At 44.2% G+C, this 18,024-nt stretch overlaps 3 protein-coding genes across 4 annotated transcripts in view; 2 read left to right on the plus strand and 1 right to left on the minus strand.

Moving 5' to 3' along the window:
* Positions 1-6,322, plus strand: part of LOC108606787 (rho GTPase-activating protein 26) — a 36,464-nt gene extending 30,142 nt beyond the window's left edge. The window contains exons 4-12 of one of the 2 annotated variants that reach the window (XM_017997227.2): positions 845-1,060; positions 1,122-1,193; positions 1,261-1,312; positions 2,278-2,591; positions 2,671-3,001; positions 3,652-3,757; positions 3,824-5,251; positions 5,328-5,407; positions 5,474-6,322. In XM_017997227.2, the coding sequence (XP_017852716.1) occupies positions 845-1,060; positions 1,122-1,193; positions 1,261-1,312; positions 2,278-2,591; positions 2,671-3,001; positions 3,652-3,757; positions 3,824-5,251; positions 5,328-5,407; positions 5,474-5,574 (2,700 nt within the window). In that variant the 3' untranslated portion in view covers positions 5,575-6,322. The remainder of the gene's footprint in view (positions 1-844; positions 1,061-1,121; positions 1,194-1,260; positions 1,313-2,277; positions 2,592-2,670; positions 3,002-3,651; positions 3,758-3,823; positions 5,252-5,327; positions 5,408-5,473) is intronic. The other variant, XM_017997228.2, reaches the window with a different exon arrangement.
* A 2,222-nt stretch (positions 6,323-8,544) lies between these two features.
* On the plus strand, positions 8,545-12,321 carry LOC108607231 (retinoblastoma family protein). Its single transcript, XM_017997908.2, has 8 exons — positions 8,545-8,836; positions 8,960-9,099; positions 9,176-9,364; positions 9,432-9,771; positions 9,851-10,918; positions 10,978-11,181; positions 11,247-11,399; positions 11,473-12,321. The coding sequence occupies exons 1-8, from the start codon at positions 8,645-8,647 to the stop codon at positions 11,584-11,586; spliced, it is 2,400 nt and encodes a 799-aa protein (XP_017853397.1). The 5' UTR covers positions 8,545-8,644; the 3' UTR covers positions 11,587-12,321.
* A 1,779-nt stretch (positions 12,322-14,100) lies between these two features.
* Positions 14,101-17,549, minus strand: LOC108607152 (HEAT repeat-containing protein 6). Its single transcript, XM_017997797.1, has one exon. It carries the CDS (start codon positions 17,501-17,503, stop codon positions 14,147-14,149), a length of 3,357 nt encoding a protein of 1,118 aa, XP_017853286.1. The 5' UTR covers positions 17,504-17,549; the 3' UTR covers positions 14,101-14,146.
* Positions 17,550-18,024: the final 475 nt, after the last annotated feature.

Below are 18,024 nucleotides of genomic sequence, written 5' to 3' on the forward strand. Positions count from 1 at the left end.
TAAACTGCCAAACAAGTGCGTGCAATATGTAAAACTATTTGTGTACCCATTTGGCAAGAAAAATATTCGCCTCAAAGCAAGAGAGTGAGCAAAAGAAAAAAGAAACAAGTTTATTTATAACAAGCCATATTTAGGCAATTGTGTGGCATTTTTATGTGCTGCTTATTTTGTTGTTGAAACAAAAACAATGCAAAACTTTTAGCGAATGCGCTTTACGTTTGTCAAAATGCAGCGCGCGGCAGCTGTTTGCATTTATGGTGAGTGTCTTAGCTAAGCAGCCAACTTATCAAGTACACAATTGCATTAGTATGCGTGTATTAACAGGTGTTTGAACTGCAGTTTACATTTACTGCCAAGGGGGGAGTGCGCTAATTTAACAATTGCTTTAATGTTAATTAAAAACGCCGCTAAAAAAAATGCAGTTTAGCTTATTTACTTTTACTTTTTGTTATGTTGCTATGCTAGCCAAACTAATTTTGGCTAAAGTTCAGTGGCATGTTGACCTTAAGCAGCAGCAGCACACAATTGCATTTATGCCTAGTTAGCAAACAAAAAAGTTCAAAGTTCAGCGCATATGCGTAAATGATAAATCAGCATCTGCAGCAGCAGCAGCAGCTCCAATCCGAAATGTTAAATGTCATTTGATAAAGGCTGACGCACTAATTTTGATAGCAGACAGCTATAGCAATTTACTGCTGCTCTGTAGGGCGTTTGCACCTACGATTGGCATAAAGGTCAAAGTGCGAATTGCCCACTGGGCACTGCAATTATCAAATACACATATATGCACATACACACACATAGATTACATTAACATATGTGCTGTGCTGCTATTTGATTTCAGGCCGATGCCAGTCTGGGCATGCATGAGCGCGAATACATACAGGAGTCGCTGAGCTATGTACTGCGCATTCAGGAGGTGCAGGAGCGCATCAAATTCGAGTTTGTCGAAATTCTCTTAGCCTTCATATCCGGCTGGCTTGTGTTCTATCACACCGCTCACGAGCAGGCCGAGGATCACAGTGATTACTTGCAGGATCTGCGACACAAAGTCCAAAAGGTAAGCGGCGGCGCGCAAGCTTTTATTTATTTTTTGTGTATTTATTTGTTTTCATTGACAGACGCGTGAAAATTTCGAGGAAGCACGCGAAAAAGTCACCGAACTAAAAACCAAGTACATGGAAAAGCGTACAGTAAGTTGCAGGTTGCATTACATTACATTTAATTTATTAAGCTAAAATTTAAACAATTAATTCACAGAAGTCCGAGGAGATTTTCACCAAACGCGGCTATTTGTTTTTAATGGAAAAGAGTAAGTTCTCTGTTCTAATTTGTGTGCTTAATATAATTGTGATGATTGGCAATGAGTGAGAGAGCAATTAATTGCATTGTGCATTGCCTTGCATTTGTTTATAAATAATATCGACTGAGCTAAGCAAGTGCATTTCATATTTACCATAGCATACTTTTGTGCAAATACTCAAGTTGAAATCAAATCGGCTGCGGTTTTATTCGTTGACTCGCTATGAAATTCATCAGAGCTAAAACTAATTATGCCGCAAAATTTAAAATGAAAATATGAGCTGTGTTCCTAGAAAATGTTGTGTTAGTCAAATATGAGCTGTCGTTGCTAGAATTAAAGTGAAATTTGGTTTTGTGTTGCTCATTTTATTGTTTTTTTGTACAAGTAAAATTGATTTATGACAATTCCAGTTCTCAGTGCTTAAGCTTAAAATATTGTCAAATTATTTGCGCGAATTTCCAAACGAATTTGGAATGCTACTAACTCTACTTACACTTTGAAAATTTCAAATTTGTTGCCAAATCGAACTCATTGCCAAGGCTTATAATTGATGTTATATCTTTTTTGCTTGTTTGTCTAACATAACTAACGATTATTGTTTGCTCTTTTCATGTTCATACACACACAAACAAACACACACAACAAACACACCCACACACACTATTGCATTAATATACTTTTCATATTGCCAATTTTGTTTTTCAATACTCTGGGTTTCAATATAATTTTTTGATTGTGTGTTCTTTCTTGTTGTTTACTTTATCTCTCTCTATCTCTCTCTCTCTCTATATATATATATATATATATATCTCGTATACCCGAAACTCCAACTCTCCAACTCCAACTCTTGTGCTTTTGGTATCAACTGCAACTGTGACTACGCAACCAACAAAAACACACACACACATACAAACAAAACACACACACACACACAAACACAACCACAAATTTGTCAACTGCAAAACGTTTCTTAGGTTCCCTTCTGAAAATCTCACTTTTAGAGCCATTCAAAGCAACATGGACGAAATACTATTGCACATTCAAGAAGCAGAAGCGCGAGTTCACAATGCTGCAGTTCAACCAGATGAATCACAGCTTCACCCGTCCGGAGGCGCGTGAGGACGAGAAGCTGACACTGTTCAGCTGCCAGCGTCGCGCTTCGGAGTTCGAGAAACGCTTCTGCTTCGATCTGACCTTCAAGGAGAAGCCAGGCATCGTTTATACGTTTCAGGCGCTCAGCGAAAAGGATCATCGCTCCTGGCTAAGCGCCATGGACGGCACGGAGCCAGTAAGCAGCACTTCCCATTCATTCATTCATTCATTTCCCATTGCCATTTACTCATGCACTCTCTATTCTATCCATTTAGACTTACTTGGCGCCCGGCAAGATGAAGGCCAGCGAGGCGTATCAGCTGGACGAGACCGGGTTTATGTTTGTGCGCCGCTGCATTCAAGTGCTGGAGAGTCGTGGGCTCGAGGACGAGGGCATTTATCGCAAGAGCGGCGTCGGCACCAAAATCAACAAGCTGCTGTCCCTGGGCATGGAGCGCAAGGAGACGGAGGACGTATTCAGCGATGACAAGTACCGCGATCTCATGGAGAGCAACACCATAGCGAGCGCCCTCAAAATGTATCTGCGCAATCTGCACGAGCCGCTCATGACCTATCACTACCACAGCGGCTTCATCGAGGCAGCCAGTAAGAGTTACCAATCTATATATATATATATAAGTTACAATAATTAATAAGCATTTGTCACTTTGTTTAGCGAGAGTTGCTAGCAAAATGTAAGCCGCAATTTATTTGTGAGTTCGAATTGCTGCTCAATCAATCGTAAAATGTTTATATTGTGTGCATACTACTGAATTAATGAAGTATGTGTAAACTAGTTTAACTAAGTTACTAAGATAATGGCACTTACTCAAGTTAGACTGGACAGATTGATTAAATTTAAATGAGTGTAAGCAACTTTATTAGCAAGATCTTACAACATTGTATTATTAATATCGAAATTGGCTCTCAATCAATCAAATTTGAATATATTTGTTACATATCTGTATAAATTATTAAGTTAATGCCCTTATTCAAATTAGATTAGACACAATGATAATCAAATTGAAATGAGTGTAGCCAACTTTATTAGAAAGATCTTACAACATTGCATTATGGCTTATTATTAATATCGAAATTGGCTTAAAAACCTCTCAATCAATCAAATTTGAATATATTTGTTATATTTTGTATTCAAGTTTAATTGTTGTTAACATTTTATTAGCTTGCTCTAAATCCAACTAATAAGTTTAATCCCAACTCTCTCTCTTTCTCTCTCTCTCCCTCACTATCTGCAGAAAAAGAGAGCCTAAGTCAGCGCGTGAACGAAGTCCACAAGCTGGTCTACAAATTGCCACAGCCAAACTTTGAGATGCTCGACATGGTCATCAAGCATTTAACTCAGTGCGTATTTCATTTTCTAACTGTTAACTACTATTTCTAACCGTTTTTTGCTTTGCTTTTGCGCAGAGTGGCGCGCAAGTACGAGAAGAACAAAATGTCGGTGTTCAATCTGGGCGTGGTGTTTGGGCCGACACTGCTGCGTCCCATGGAGGAGACGGTGGCTGCCATTTTGGACATCAAGTTCAACAACATTGTCATCAATATACTCATTGAGAACTACGATCGCATCTTCAAGAACGATCCCAGCAGCGGGGTGACCACAGCGGTCACCGCTGATCGCACAGCGGCCAGTCTGCATCCGAGCAGCAGCAGTCCGCCCACCCGCATGCCACGCGCCTCCCAGGTGGGCAAAGCCGCATCCACTGGCGGCGGCGGCGGCAGCGTTGGCCGCAATTCCATGTACTCGCCGCAGCAAAAGGTTTACCGCGTGGTGACCAAATCCAATTACACGGAACCCACCATGTCCTCCAGCCTGCAGAATATTCCAAATGGCATGATCTACGCCCATGGCCCGCCCAGCGTAGGCAGCAGCAGCACCCCACCAAGCAATGGAGGTGGCGGTGGCGGCGGCGCCTCCGTTGTTGCCAACACCAACGGAGCACGTCCGGCACAAATGGGCAGCATGAAGAATCTGCATGCGATGACGCAAAGCGACATCAGCGGACGACGCAGCGGCTCCGGCACAGATGCAGCGGTCGCCGTCTACGGCATACTGGGCGCTGGAGCTGGCAGCACCAACGGCGGCATTGGACTGCAGGCGCATCATGCCACGCCGGCGACAGCGACCAGCGGCAATCTGCGGCATGCGGACTATCTGATGGCCACGGCCACGCCAGTGGCCCAGTCGGCGTCCAGCAGCCACATCTATACGAACGCCAATGCCGGCAGCAATCGTCTGAGCATGAACAACGTATCCCCGCCCACGGCCGCCATGCGCAAGGAGCGTCTGCTGCAGAGCTCGGGCAGCAGCAGTGCCATCGTTGCCATTGGACCGCAGCAGCATCCGCCCGTGCAGCGCAGCCACTTTGGCTATGGCCAGGGCAAGCATTATTCGCCTGTGGCCGCCGCCTCCACCTCCAGCTCCAATGAGAGCGTCTGCGATTCGCTTTCATCCAACAATGGGGGCATTGGTGGCGGCGGCGGCGGCGGCGTCATTGGCGGCTCAGGCGGCGTCATTGCTGGCACTGGTTTACTTGCCGGTGGCGGTGGCGGCGGCGGTGGCGGCAGCAGCGCCAATGTAACGCGTCTGCTCAATCCGCGCAGCTCCATTGACTATCCAATTACGTCGCAAGCCTCGTCGCTCTCCACGCTGCTCGGCTCCACCTGCGATGATATAGTCACAGCCACTGCCGCTCCCTCGATGATAGGCGGCGCCGGACTGAGCAGTCTCAGTGGCAGCGGCTCCACCAACGAGAGCGCCGACTATGCGCCAACCAAAATGCATCGCAATCGCGACTTGAACCAAATTAAGCGTGATCTATCCGCAGGCACAGCGTAAGTTGAAGCACTTAGCAGCGCGCTGTTAATTAACAGCTGTTAACTGTCTGTCACTCTCTGAATTTCTTTATAGGCGCGTACGCACGCTTTATGCTTGTATGGGAGAGAGCGAGGGCGAGCTGTCCTTTGAGCCAAATCAGATCATAACCAATGGTAAGCACCAACTGACGCTCGATCTCCTCACTTCACTTACACTTGCTCCACTTGCTTTCGTTTCAGTGCGTTTCTCACATGAGCCTGGCTGGCTGCAGGGCACGCTGAACGGCAAGACGGGCCTCATACCAGAGAACTACGTGGAGCACCTTAAGCCATACCATTAGATTATGTACTCTGTCTCTCTCTCTCTCTTTCGCTCACTCTCTACCTATCGATCTATCTATCTATCTATCTCTGTCTTTTTCACGCCTTCGCACTATATAGTAACCTTAGCTGTATCTCGATCGCGCACACGCATTGTTAGTTGCGTTTAACCTAGTACTAGTAGCACCATAAGTCGTATTAGCCTAAGGCTCTACTTGTTAAGAGCGCCATCCAAAATCGCAACTGTAAAATTGTATAAACCACAAGCAAGCCAGCAAGCGAGAGATGTTTTGTTTGAGGCACCCATACATACATACATACACACATGCATATATATATATCATATATATACATTTGTAAAGTATATAAACAGAAAGAGAACGAAGGAAAGAAATAATTAATTTTAGTCTTAAACGTAGTTGTAAAACTTAAAACTTAATGTGGAGTGTTAAGTCTAAGCCATAAAAGCCACCAGTTTACTTTAGCAATGTATTACAACCAATCAACACAAACAAAAACAAACAGCAACAACTACAAAATTGTATTACCAATCATAACTAAAGCTATAGCCACACACACACACACATTTGTTAATTGTTTACAAACCGATGAAGCAGTTATACTATTTTCTTATTTATTGTTTTATTTGAAAGGAACAAATTTCAAGTTCGAGACGCACATAAAGCGGCAAACTTTAATGTAATTTATATACAACTATACATACATACTATATATATATATATACCATATATACTTTACCACATTTACATATACATACAGCTACATATATAGTACATGCATTATATTATAAAAACACACACACACACACACATTGAAGTAAAGCAGAAGTTAAGAAAGAAAACTCAAGTAAACGGCAAAAGGTTAATAATTTATTGTTGTACGCTTGTATTTGTTGCTTAATTATAAACAAACTCATTTTTTTTTTATTTGTATACCACTTAATGTATATAAACTAATTAATTAATTAATGAAATGAAAGCATTAAACAAATATGCATATATATTTAAACTGTACAATGTACACAGTTGCAAATTTCCAGAAAAAAAATTAACATACTATACACTACACACACACACACACACCACACACACACATACATATAAAAGAAAGAAAAATACCATTTTGTACACAAATAAAAATGAAATACAAAACATTTTGTATATACATAAATCAAAAGCACTTGCATTTACAAATCTTTTGTAAAAAGAGAATAATAAAAACAAAGAATTCAACTAAAATATCAGCAAGAAACATTAAAATTCCATACAGTTCGAGATGCAGCTGAACTACACGCATACATACATACATACATACATATATACTAGTAAAAAGTATAAACAAATTTCGTTGACTTTTATAGCAGCATATAAGATATATACATACTTAAATACATTAAGTAGTACGCAGAGTCCATTTACCCGCTGAAAGCACCGCACAGCCCCGCCAATCTTCATACATACATATAGTCTATGTATACACAGATTCTACATTCCACTGGCAATATCCATATATATATACATATATAGACTATTTATATTGTACGTACATATGTAGTATGTATGTGCATATATGCAATGTTCCCAATCCAAACAGGTTAATGAAGCCGGACTAACCATATCAAATGCACAACGATAAAATATATTAGCAACAGACTCAGACTAACATATATAAACTATTTACTATCTATATATGGCATAATTAAACGCCCGCATTATAATTGTAACCCACCAGAATGAAAATGCATATTTAAACAAATATTAGATGCATTCTATTGTGTGTTTGTATTTGTTGTACATAACCCAAGCATTCCACCCAGCACCAACACACCTATACACACACACCCACACTTACACAAACGCAAGCACTTTAATAATATTAACTAAACATATACTACATACATAATACCTTTATGCCTATGTCTATGTATATGTAAACAAAATATTTTTGTTAACATGTTGCCAAAAATTGAATAAACAGCCTGCAAAAAATAAGAAAACAACAAAATATTAATATATAATAAAAACCCATAATTATTAAATAAAATCCTGAATTTCTTTTAACAAAATACTGTAATTAAGCAAATGCATATGTATGTTGCAAACATGTGTATATATTTAAATACAAAATATGTATACGTACATACATATGCTTAGAGAAGAAGGGGAAGTTAAAAGACTCCATTTACAAAGGATATTTCCAGACGCCATTTTCTAAATGTAAATGACGCAATTTTAAAATTTACATTGACCAATTCAAAATTAATATATACGTATTAACTAAAAGAATAGTAAATTGTGTCTGTTAATAACCAAAGCAATGTCGTAATGTTAACTTAAATTGCATGTGCTAAACATATTTGGTCAGTCTGTATAAATGTTGAGTTAAAATGCACAGTTCGCGCTCGTTTTCCCGGCTAATCGAACATCGAACAGCTGTTCAGCGCACATCTGTGAATGCCTATCGCAGTGTTGCCAGATAGCTGACAGTTTTACGTCAAATATAAATACCAAATGTAGCTTATAGCCTGCATAATTGGTGAAGTGTTTGCTAAAAAGTAATATCTAATTTATTTCTTATATTTCAACATTTATTGCAATGTTCTGGGACCTAGAATAAATTTGGCGCCAAAATATTTTTTTTTACGCAAAACAATTTTGCAACTGTCTGGCAACCGTGATTCGCGCCTTTTTGTTGAGAGAAAAAAATTGACACAATTCTTAATTAATACGTCGCAAGTCTAGGCGGTGCGTGCAGCAAATACAACAACAAATCGCTAACAACTAAAAGCAAAACGCAGTTAACAACAGAAAGTGTAACGCATCAGCGAAATCCCAAGAAAATTCAATGCAACCACTGTGCTTAACCCACAAGTTTCATCGTTGACGTTTCGGTTCTCTTTTTTTTTGTATTTTTTTATTGTTGCTCATTTAACAAACTAAAAGCGCGCGCTGCTGCTCCTGCTGCTGCTGTAGGTGCTGCTGTCGCTGCCGTCAGCAGCCACTTATATTTTTATAGAAACAATTGGTGAAAATTGCATTGCGGACAGGTTAAAATTGCAAAGCGGTAACAATGAGCAACGATGTGCAGGAGCAGGAGCTCGGCGCCGAGGTGGTAGCAAGAACAACTGCCTCCATGGACGAGAGCGAGGAGAGCATGCGTTGTAAATTTGAGAACTTGTGCCGTGATCTCAACATGGATCGCCCCACCGAGGACGAGGCCTATCGGATGCTCAAAAAAGTGCTGCAGCATTATTCGCTTGAGGTGAGTGCGTAATGCAATCACAGGCACATGCACACATGCATGTACATATGTACATGTGTGCGAGTGTATGCAGGTGTACGTGGTCTATGTGAAAATACAAATTACATTTTCTTTACCATGCAGGGCGAGATCTTGCATTGGTTCTGCTGCGCTCTCTTCGCAGCCTGTCGCCAATCAACCACGCCCACGGTCGGTGGACAAGATGCAGTTGTCATGGGCAACTGTGTGCCATTAAACAATCTGCTGCGCAGCTGTCAAATGAGGTGAGTTGGGCATCATCAGACTTACCACAGATTCCGATTACAGCAACTGTAACTAATATTGCCTTTGCTTTCTTAGCATCTACAACTTTAAGATCAAGATAAAGCTGTGGTGCGACATGGCCAATCTGTCGCATGATTTTATAAAACAGATCGAGGAGCTGGAGCGCAAGTTTAGCATCACATTCACCATCTACAAACAGTTTCGCGTCATCTTTGATCAAGTCTTCCTCTGTCCACCCAATGAAAAGAAGCACTCAAAGTCCAAGTGGGTTACAGCATAAGCATACACCACACAGATATTTATTTAATAATGTAATTTTCTTTGTTTACAGTATGAAATGTTCATATATTAAGCTAGACGATATCTGCTGGCGTCTGTTTCTTTGCGCCAAGAACCAAAAGCCTACAACGACTCTTGATCTTGTCACATCGTTCAATCTAATGATGTGCTGTATTAATCTCATCTACTCCAATGTGCTGGCCGAGAAGCGCACCGATCTCATCAATCCGAAATTCAAGGGACTGCCAGCGAACTGGAATTCGCCGGACTTTGACGAGACGCACGCGCGTAATCATTGCATACTCAAGTACTTCTGCGATATGGTGGAGGATGCCAAGACCATGAAGGCCACTGTATTTAACAAAATCATGCAAAGTTTCTTCCAAGCAAAGGTGAGCGAGCGCGTTCGCTAGAATACCCAAAAAACTAAACTCACTAAACAACTACTAACCCTTTCTCTATCTCTGTCAGACTATATTTGGCAACAAGGATACGTTGCTGGGCCTGGTCGCCAATGAGAACTTTGAGCGCAATCTTAAATCGCTGAACTTTAGTTACGAGCAGTACGTGCTGTGCGTGGGCGAGTTTGATGAGCGCATCTTAACTGTCTACCAGCTGGACGCCAACGAGCATAACAATCTAACCGAGCAAGCGTTACGCCCGCCAGGCACGCCGCTGACACGCAAGCAAGATTTGCCCGCACAATCTGTGATGTCCGAGCAAAAGTTTGAGCCTGTGACGAATGCTACAAACAACGTTAAGAAGCTCAGTTCCATGATTAGCTGCATTACGGAGCCCACCGAGTTTGTGAAGAAAGCGATGGAGGAGGGAATCGCCAAGATGACCAACAGCGTTGAGCAAATAGAGAGCAAGTTTACTTCGGCTTATCCAATGCGCAGCGAGGCAAAGAATCGCTTCCGCCTGGCCAAGTCGCTGTTCTATTATCTGTTGGATAAGATATTGCGCGCCGAGATTAAGAACAAGCCGCAGATAATGCACAAGATCTCATTGGACATCTTCAATGACACGCTCATGGCTTGCTGCATTGAGCTGGTGCTCGAGGCCTACAACACGGACCTTAAGTTCCCCTGGATTCTGAAATGTTGCAGTATTAGCGCCTTTGAATTTCATAAGATTATTGAGATTGTGGTGCGTCACGGCAAGCACGAGGGCTGCCTGACGCGCAGTCTCATCAAGCATCTCAATTCGATTGAGGAAACCTGCCTGGAGCGCCTAGTCTGGGAGCACAAAACGCAAATCTGGGAAATGATTACCAATGCACCGACGCCACTGCCCACCTACAAGGAGGTAAACGAGGGCGAGGCAGCGGGTCCACTTCAGATATTTCTACGCAAAGTCTATCGACTGGGCTGGCTGCGCATCTCGAAGCTCTGTTCCGAGCTCAACATATGCGAGAAGGAGAAGAAGCCTGACAAAATCTGGAGCATATTCGAGCATACGATAACAAACCAAATCCACTTGATGCAAGATCGCCATCTCGACCAAATCATAATGTGTGCAATATATATTTACGTTAGGGTAGGCACGCCACTCTACTCCAATCTGATTATTTATGGTATTAATTATTCCTTTTGTAGGTGACCAAAATGGAAACCAAATTTAGTGACATTATGCGCGCCTATCGCAACCAACCGCAGGCAGTGAACAGTGTTTACCGTGAGGTGCTCTGCGTCAACGAGCAGGGCGAGCCCAAGTACAAAGATATTATACACTTTTATAATAACATATATGTGCGAGTCATGACCGACTTTTGTATTACAAATCTCAACGAACAGGATGGCGTAAGTGACGCTGCAACTGCAACAAAAGCCGCTTCCTATATGTAATTATTGTTTTGATATTACAGAGGGTGAATCTGCTGTTATCGCCGCATCCTACCGAGCGTGCTGTGGTGGCCAAGAAGCTGACGAACTCACTCTTTGTCACACAAATGCCTAAAAATGAGATTCAACGCTCGCCCGACGAGCTCGTCTACGTTATTAATTCCAGTCCGGCCAAGGTGAGACGGTGAATAGTTAGATTTAGATGAAATAAATTTATTTATGATAAATATTTGTTTGTCCCCTGCACAGAAACTGGAGGATATGAACAAAAAGGTGCTGGGCAATGGTAAGCGCATGCTGCGCTTTGGCGACGAGACCGGAATTGTAACCACTACTGCTGAAATCAAGCGTCGTCGCTCCTAGGTCATATTAAGTAAACGTTGCCGCTGATAGTTGTAGCTGATGCATAAGCTGAGAGAGGGAAATAGGGAGTTGGGGGATAGGGGTAAATGTTAGGCGCAGACGAGGGCGGGGGTATGCTGATGCTACGCTGCAGGCTTTGGTGGCAAAGAGAGGCATGTAAGCGAGCGGCATGGCAACTGCCACGTGGCATATGCAATCTTATTTTAATTGACAGCGGCGAGCGCTTATCATTTTATATTTTGTTTTAATTTCACCTTGATTAAATTTTATTTTTATCTTAACTATCTCCTACTCGTACACACTACATTATAACAATTAATTTTAAATTTATTATTTTTTTTCGTGTAATGTTTAGCCTGCCATTTTAATTTAACACAGTAACTGCATCTTCTTATAAACACTTAAATAATTTTTTTATAGACAGCCAAACATATGCATACATACATACGATACAAGCATTCATATAAACATGATATATAGCACACTGTTTACATATATACATAATATATACAAAGATGATGCATACTGATTTGACTTTAAACAAATTGTTGGCATAACAACTGAAGAGTAAAGAACATTAGTGAAAAGTAAAATTTAAGTGTAAAAATCTAAACATAAACACCATTCTACATGGCATTTGTATGCATACAAACGTTGCTATGTAACTTATGTATACACATACATACATTCAATAAAATTTACAAAAAAAACAAGTTTTTTAACAGGGCGCAGTTGTGTTCTTTATTCAACAAAAAGTTCGTCCTGCTCCTTTGTTATCCTTCCGTTTCAAAAAGGACACACATTTTCGTGATCCTGGGCATCGAATCTATCTAACTGCATACCAGGATATTCAGAATTGCATAAAAAAATTTCTTGAAAAAATTTGCAGGGGGTTTGTCGCAAAAAGTGACCGAAAAACACAAAATGTCCTTTTACTCGAAAACTACAATGACTACAAGGATGTTCTTTGGTGTCCAGATAGTGCTCCTTGAAAGCTTTCAGAATATACTACTCAAAGGACGAATGTCCTTACAGGAGCCGAGTAAAATTAGCTTTTTTCCGTATACAGAAAATACGTCTGTATCTCCCGAATCCTTGCCAGGATCAGGACGAAATTAGTGCCAAGCGATTCCTTTTTAAAAGGACTATCAGCTGGGTGAAAGGACATCCGGATAGTTCCTTGTAGATTCCGGAGAAAATACGGATTTTGTGTTTTTGGCAACTTCACTCGCGCCCTCAGACTGAAATTTTCCAAGTTGATGGACAATTAGATGACCCCATATATGTTTGATGCAGTTCGATAGAGTCTCATCCTGTGAGTGCCGGGAACTTAGAATTTAGGATTGAGGAGGATCACAGGAGCTCCATGGTACATGAGAACCGCGGACATCGAGCGCGACCTCAAAGTACCAAAAATTGGCGACAGAATCCAAGCAATTGCCAAAAAATATACGGAGCGACTTGGAGCTCATCCGAACAGCCTAGCTAGACGCCTAACGCCGAGTCATCGCACAACAGTCAGGAGAAGATTAAAACGACACCACCCTCAAGACCTGCTGGCTCGGGTCTTGACCTAATGATCTCATATCCGCTTATATCCTAGGCACTAATATCCTCAATTTATATTCAGTTTATATCTATTATGTTTGTTCATAACTATTCCTTTGTTATTATTATTATTATTCTGATTTGTTTAAGTTGCCCAATTAGGTAACAGTGCACATATCCTTGATATAATTTCTTAAATAAAAAAAAAAAAATAAATGTGGCAGTATTGCTTTGTCTCCGCTATTGTCCAGCTTATAGTATGCAACACTGGCAGCACTGGCCAACCCTAGAAAAAAAAGTGGCCATATCTCGCAGGATCAGGCCGCATTTCCAAAATTCTAAGTTCCCGGCACTCACAGGACGAGACTGCATCGACCTGCATCAAAAAAGTAAGATGTCATCATATTGTCCATCAACTTAGAATTTTTCAGCCTCAGGGCGCGAGTGAAGTGGCCAAAAACACAAAATCCTTGTTTCCACCGGAACTACAAGGACAATCCGGATGTCATTCACCCAGCTGATAGTCCTTTTAAAAAGGAATCGTTTGGCACTGATTTCGTCCTGATCCTTGCAAGGATTCGGGAGATATGGCGTATTTTCTGTATACAGAAAAAGCTGTTTTTCTCCGCTCCTGTAAGGACTTTCGTCCTTTGAGTAGTATATTCTGAAAGCTTTCAAGGAGCAATATCTGGACACCAAAGAACATCCTTGTAGTCCTTGTAGTTTTCGAGTAAAAGGACATTTTGTGTTTTTCGGTCACTTTTTGCACGACAAACCCCCCTGAATTTTTCAGAAATTTTTTTTAAATTTCAATTCTGAATATCCTGGTATGCAGTTAGATAGATTCGATGCCAAGGAGAATGAAAGTGCGTGTCCTTTTTGAAACGGAAGGATAACGGACGAACTTGCTGGATAAAACTTTGCAAGTTCGTGGTCTGTCATTTTGAAAAATTATATGCACATCCTTGCATAAATACAGTTTATTGATCTTAGTATAAATATCATTTGATTGTTAGCTCTCCAGGCGCAGAGTGCTGGCGAGGAATGTGAGGGCATTGCGCTGCTCGCTGTTCAGGGTGCCGCCGCTGAGACGCTGCTGCAGGAGCAGACTGCAGGTGAACAAAGGTGTCGCCTGCTCCGGCACAATGCGATACGCTACACGGCGCCATGTGCTGCTGACCACATCCAGGTGAGCCTCCAGCGCACTCCCGCAAGCACACAAATCATCTGGACGCACACGCTCCAGCAAATGGGCCATGGCCAGGCAGAGTTGCTGCTGCAAGCCATCGCGATGATTGTACTCCTCAAAGGTGTCCAGTGCATTGGAGCGCTCGACGGCGGCCATGAGTGAGCGCCATACGGCCGCAAAGTGTGTGCCAAAGTCCGCACGCTGCTCGATCTGCAGCAGCACGGCGGTGGCATTGATGCGCACCTTAAAGTTTGCATGCTGCACGATCAGTTGGCTGAGCGCGGTGAAGAGCGTTGACGCAGATCCAGCGCTGGCGGCAAAGAGCGCACGATTGCGTACCAAATTGCCAATGGCGTAGCAGGCATTCCACTTGACCTTGGCGCTGCCCGCCGCACGCACACAATCCAGCAGCTTGGACATGCCGCGCTGCAGCAACGCCTGCTGCTCACCAGGCAGCAGACGCAAGAGATTGCCCAAGGAGCGCACTGCATTAGCGCGCACCTTATCATGATCGCAGCAACCCGCAATGGCGGCCTCAATCAGTTGAGTCAGCAGCGACTGCGAGATGCGCTCCTCCTGTTGTTGACTGGGCGCCACCAAGGCATCACTAATGTTGCCCAGCGCCCAGGCAGCCTTGATGCGCACCGCCAGCTGCTGATCCGCGCTCAGGCGTAGCGCCAACTCAGCGGCATGCTCCACAAACACCAGATCCCCGCGCAGCGTAGGCAGCATGACGTAGACAGCCAACGCACGCAGCGCTGCCGCGCGCACCAGACGCTCAGCGGCATCGTCGCTGCTGCAGCCGCAGAGAAACGCCAGCAGCCCATTGCGTTGCGGCTGCGGCAAGCGTTCAAAGTTGCTGGCACCAATGTTGGCCAGTGCATCGCAGAGCGCACACTTGAGCGTCGCCGTTGCTGCGCCCGTGTAGGCGGCATAGATGGAGGGCAGCATGCGTAGCCAGAAGTTCAGCTGCTGCTGCTGCTGTTGCTGTGTTGCTGGCTGCAGCTCTTGGCGCGCCAGTTGATAGCCCAAGGCGTCTAGGCAGCGGGCAGCGTAGAGACGCACATCCAGCGAGGCATCCTCGAAAGCGGCACTGAGTAACGTGGCCAAGCGCGTCAAATGCTCACGCAGCAGCGCAAAGTGCGTGGCCATGGCCAGCAGCACCTGGAGGCATTCGATGCGCAGCGGCGCTGGGCTAGAGGGGCAGTCCAAATATCGTAGCACAAGACGTAGTAGCCAGGAGTTGCGTGGTATGCGTGGCCAGCATGCCGACTGTTCCGTGTCCTGATGCGCCTCCTGCTCTTCTTGCTCCTGCTGCTCATCAGCTTCTACTTCTACTTCCTCCTCCTCGTCGTCAGAGTGACAGAGCTGTTCGAACTGCTGCTCTAGAACCTGTTGCTCCATCGCTTGTTGCTGAACAGCATTTCTCACTTTGGCCACGCTTCGACCACGCTCATTAAGCGGCAGTCCAATGGCACAAGCAATCTCCTGCGTAAGCCGTGGCGTTGCCACAAGCATTTCCATCACCAGCAACGCCGATACCTTAACATTGGTGTCCGCATGACCCGCCAGCTTCTTCACCAGCGGCACAAACTCATACACAAAGCCCATCTCCAGCTGTTCGAACGGCGTCGCCTGCACCAGCACCGCCAAGCACCTGAGACACTGCGTCAGCACTGGCGTTGCATACTCCCGCACCAATATGGCCGTCAGCAGACGGTACGCCTCCAGCACGCTGCTTGCCAGGCTCACTGAGAACGGTGTATAGTTGCTTGGGGCAACAGCGCTGCTCGCTTGTCCCAGGTACGTCCTTGACCCATACAGAAGCTGTGCCGCCAGCTGCAGTGCCAGCGCGCGACAGCGCACATTGGTATCCGAGAGTCCAATGAACAGTAGCTGATCCTTTGCCTCACAGCCGCCGGCAGGTACAGTCGTGACACCAGAAACGCTGGGAAATAGTGCATGCCAGTAGCCATAGAGCTGGCGTCGGGGCAGCTGCTTGGTGACAACACCGAGGAGTTGTAGCGCGGCCATGCGCACCTTCACCTGGCACTGACGTTGCTGCTTCTGTCCCACCAGCTGCGCAGTGGCGCTGCAGTCGGAATCACCGCTAGGCGTCTTGCTGCCGTAGTCACTGTTGTGCAGCAGCAGCTGCAGAAGTCGATCCCCGCCAGCTGGGCCAGCTACGGAATGGCTGTTGTCAGGCATGTTGTTGTTGCTGGTGTTGCTGTTGCTGCTGTTGTTATTGTTGGCGCGGTGCTTAGCCAAGGAACGCATCTTGCGCGACTTAACGCGTCGCCCTGTCGTTGCAGTGTTTTGAGTACTCGCGTTGCCCTCCTCCTCCTGGTCATAAGCTGCTGACTGCTGTGCAGGCTGCACTCGATGTGGTAGCTGTGGTTTGATTGTCGCTGTTCCAACTTCGACACCCGCTCCGAATCGCAAATTGGCCAAGGCGAGTCCTAATAACTCGGGTGCTTGCTCCAGCGCCAGTTCCTCATGATGCGCTGCAATCTGCTGCAGTAGCTGCAGCGTATGCGTTAACAGCAATGTCAGCTGCTCCTCCTCGAGTGCCGTCGGCGTCTGCATTCTCGCCCAGCATCCTTCGTAGTGCGAATCCAGCAGCGCAGTCGCCAGCTGCGCACTCAGTTCCATTTCATGTTTCTCCAGTGGTGTCTCTCCTAGACATAGAGCAGCAAACACTGTCTCCTGGCAGAGAACCAACAACAGTGCCGTCTCCACTGTGCCAGGCGGCTTTATTGGCGCCAACTGTGCCCAACACATGCGTGCCTGTGACGCTGTAAGTGGCTTAAGCAGCGACAACAGGCAGCACAGTGTATCAGGAGTCTGCTTCTCTGCGACAGACCGCAGCATCCACTCGAGCAGCGGCTGCGCATTCTCCAGCTTGCGACTCAGCAACAGCTCGTTTAACCAGGTAAGCCATGCATTAAGATTCAATGGCTCATCTGTACTCACATTTGATTGTTGCACCTCCTCGTCAAGCAGCTGCGCTAGCTGCGCCGCTAGCTTAACACCATATGGTCGTGCTACAGTCTGACTTTCGACGCTGCGCAGAAACTGCAGCTGTCGTTGATAATGCGCTTGTTGTGCGGGGTTTGCATTACGCGCGCGTTCATTTATATTATATATAAGTGCCTCATAGGCTCTTCCCACTTTTTCCATTAATATAAAAAGGCAAACATTTGTTTTAAAGTAAATGTGAAACCAATTTGCTGACCATGCCTAATGTAAATGTCGATTATACAGCGATGGATGTATGTCGCCATGCCGCCACATTACTGTATGGTACTATACCACACTGTTGCAAATAATTAACAGTTTCTGCTAAATGCTCGCTGTTAAAAATTGGCGCATTTCATTTTGTTTTAAAAGGCGATTCGAAAAGTTTTGCTACCACGAAATGAGTTTATTGTATAAGAATCCACAAGCAGCAGTACAATAATAATTTTGCAAACTAATCATGAGTCAATACACTGGTAATCAAAATACTACCATTCTTTTTAACTTATCCTTAACCGCTTGACCCAACTGACCAGCGTGATCCCTGAGCAATTGCACACTGAGCCTGAATGCCGACCAAGTCACAAGTATTGGTTCGTGATTAGCTTTGCCAATATAAATATTTATATGCATATTGTGTAAAGATATTTCAATAAGTATGTATAAGTATCTAAGTATGTATA

This window comes from Drosophila busckii, chromosome X (assembly GCF_011750605.1).
Source record: "Drosophila busckii strain San Diego stock center, stock number 13000-0081.31 chromosome X, ASM1175060v1, whole genome shotgun sequence".
NCBI classification, from domain to species: domain Eukaryota; kingdom Metazoa; phylum Arthropoda; class Insecta; order Diptera; family Drosophilidae; genus Drosophila; species Drosophila busckii.

What these genes read in the sequence shown, in the direction of transcription:
- LOC108607231 (XM_017997908.2), top strand. Translation starts at nt 8,645, where the DNA reads ATGAGCAACGATGTGCAGGAGCAGGAGCTCGGCGCCGAGGTGGTAGCA. An exon ending in CTGCGCAGCTGTCAAATGAG is followed by an intron (nt 9,100 to 9,175) that starts GTGAGTTGGGCA and finishes TTGCTTTCTTAG; the next exon opens with CATCTACAACTTTAAGATCA. An exon ending in AAAGTTTCTTCCAAGCAAAG is followed by an intron (nt 9,772 to 9,850) that starts GTGAGCGAGCGC and finishes TATCTCTGTCAG; the next exon opens with ACTATATTTGGCAACAAGGA.
- LOC108607152 (XM_017997797.1), bottom strand. Translation starts at nt 17,503, where the DNA reads ATGGAAAAAGTGGGAAGAGCCTATGAGGCACTTATATATAATATAAAT.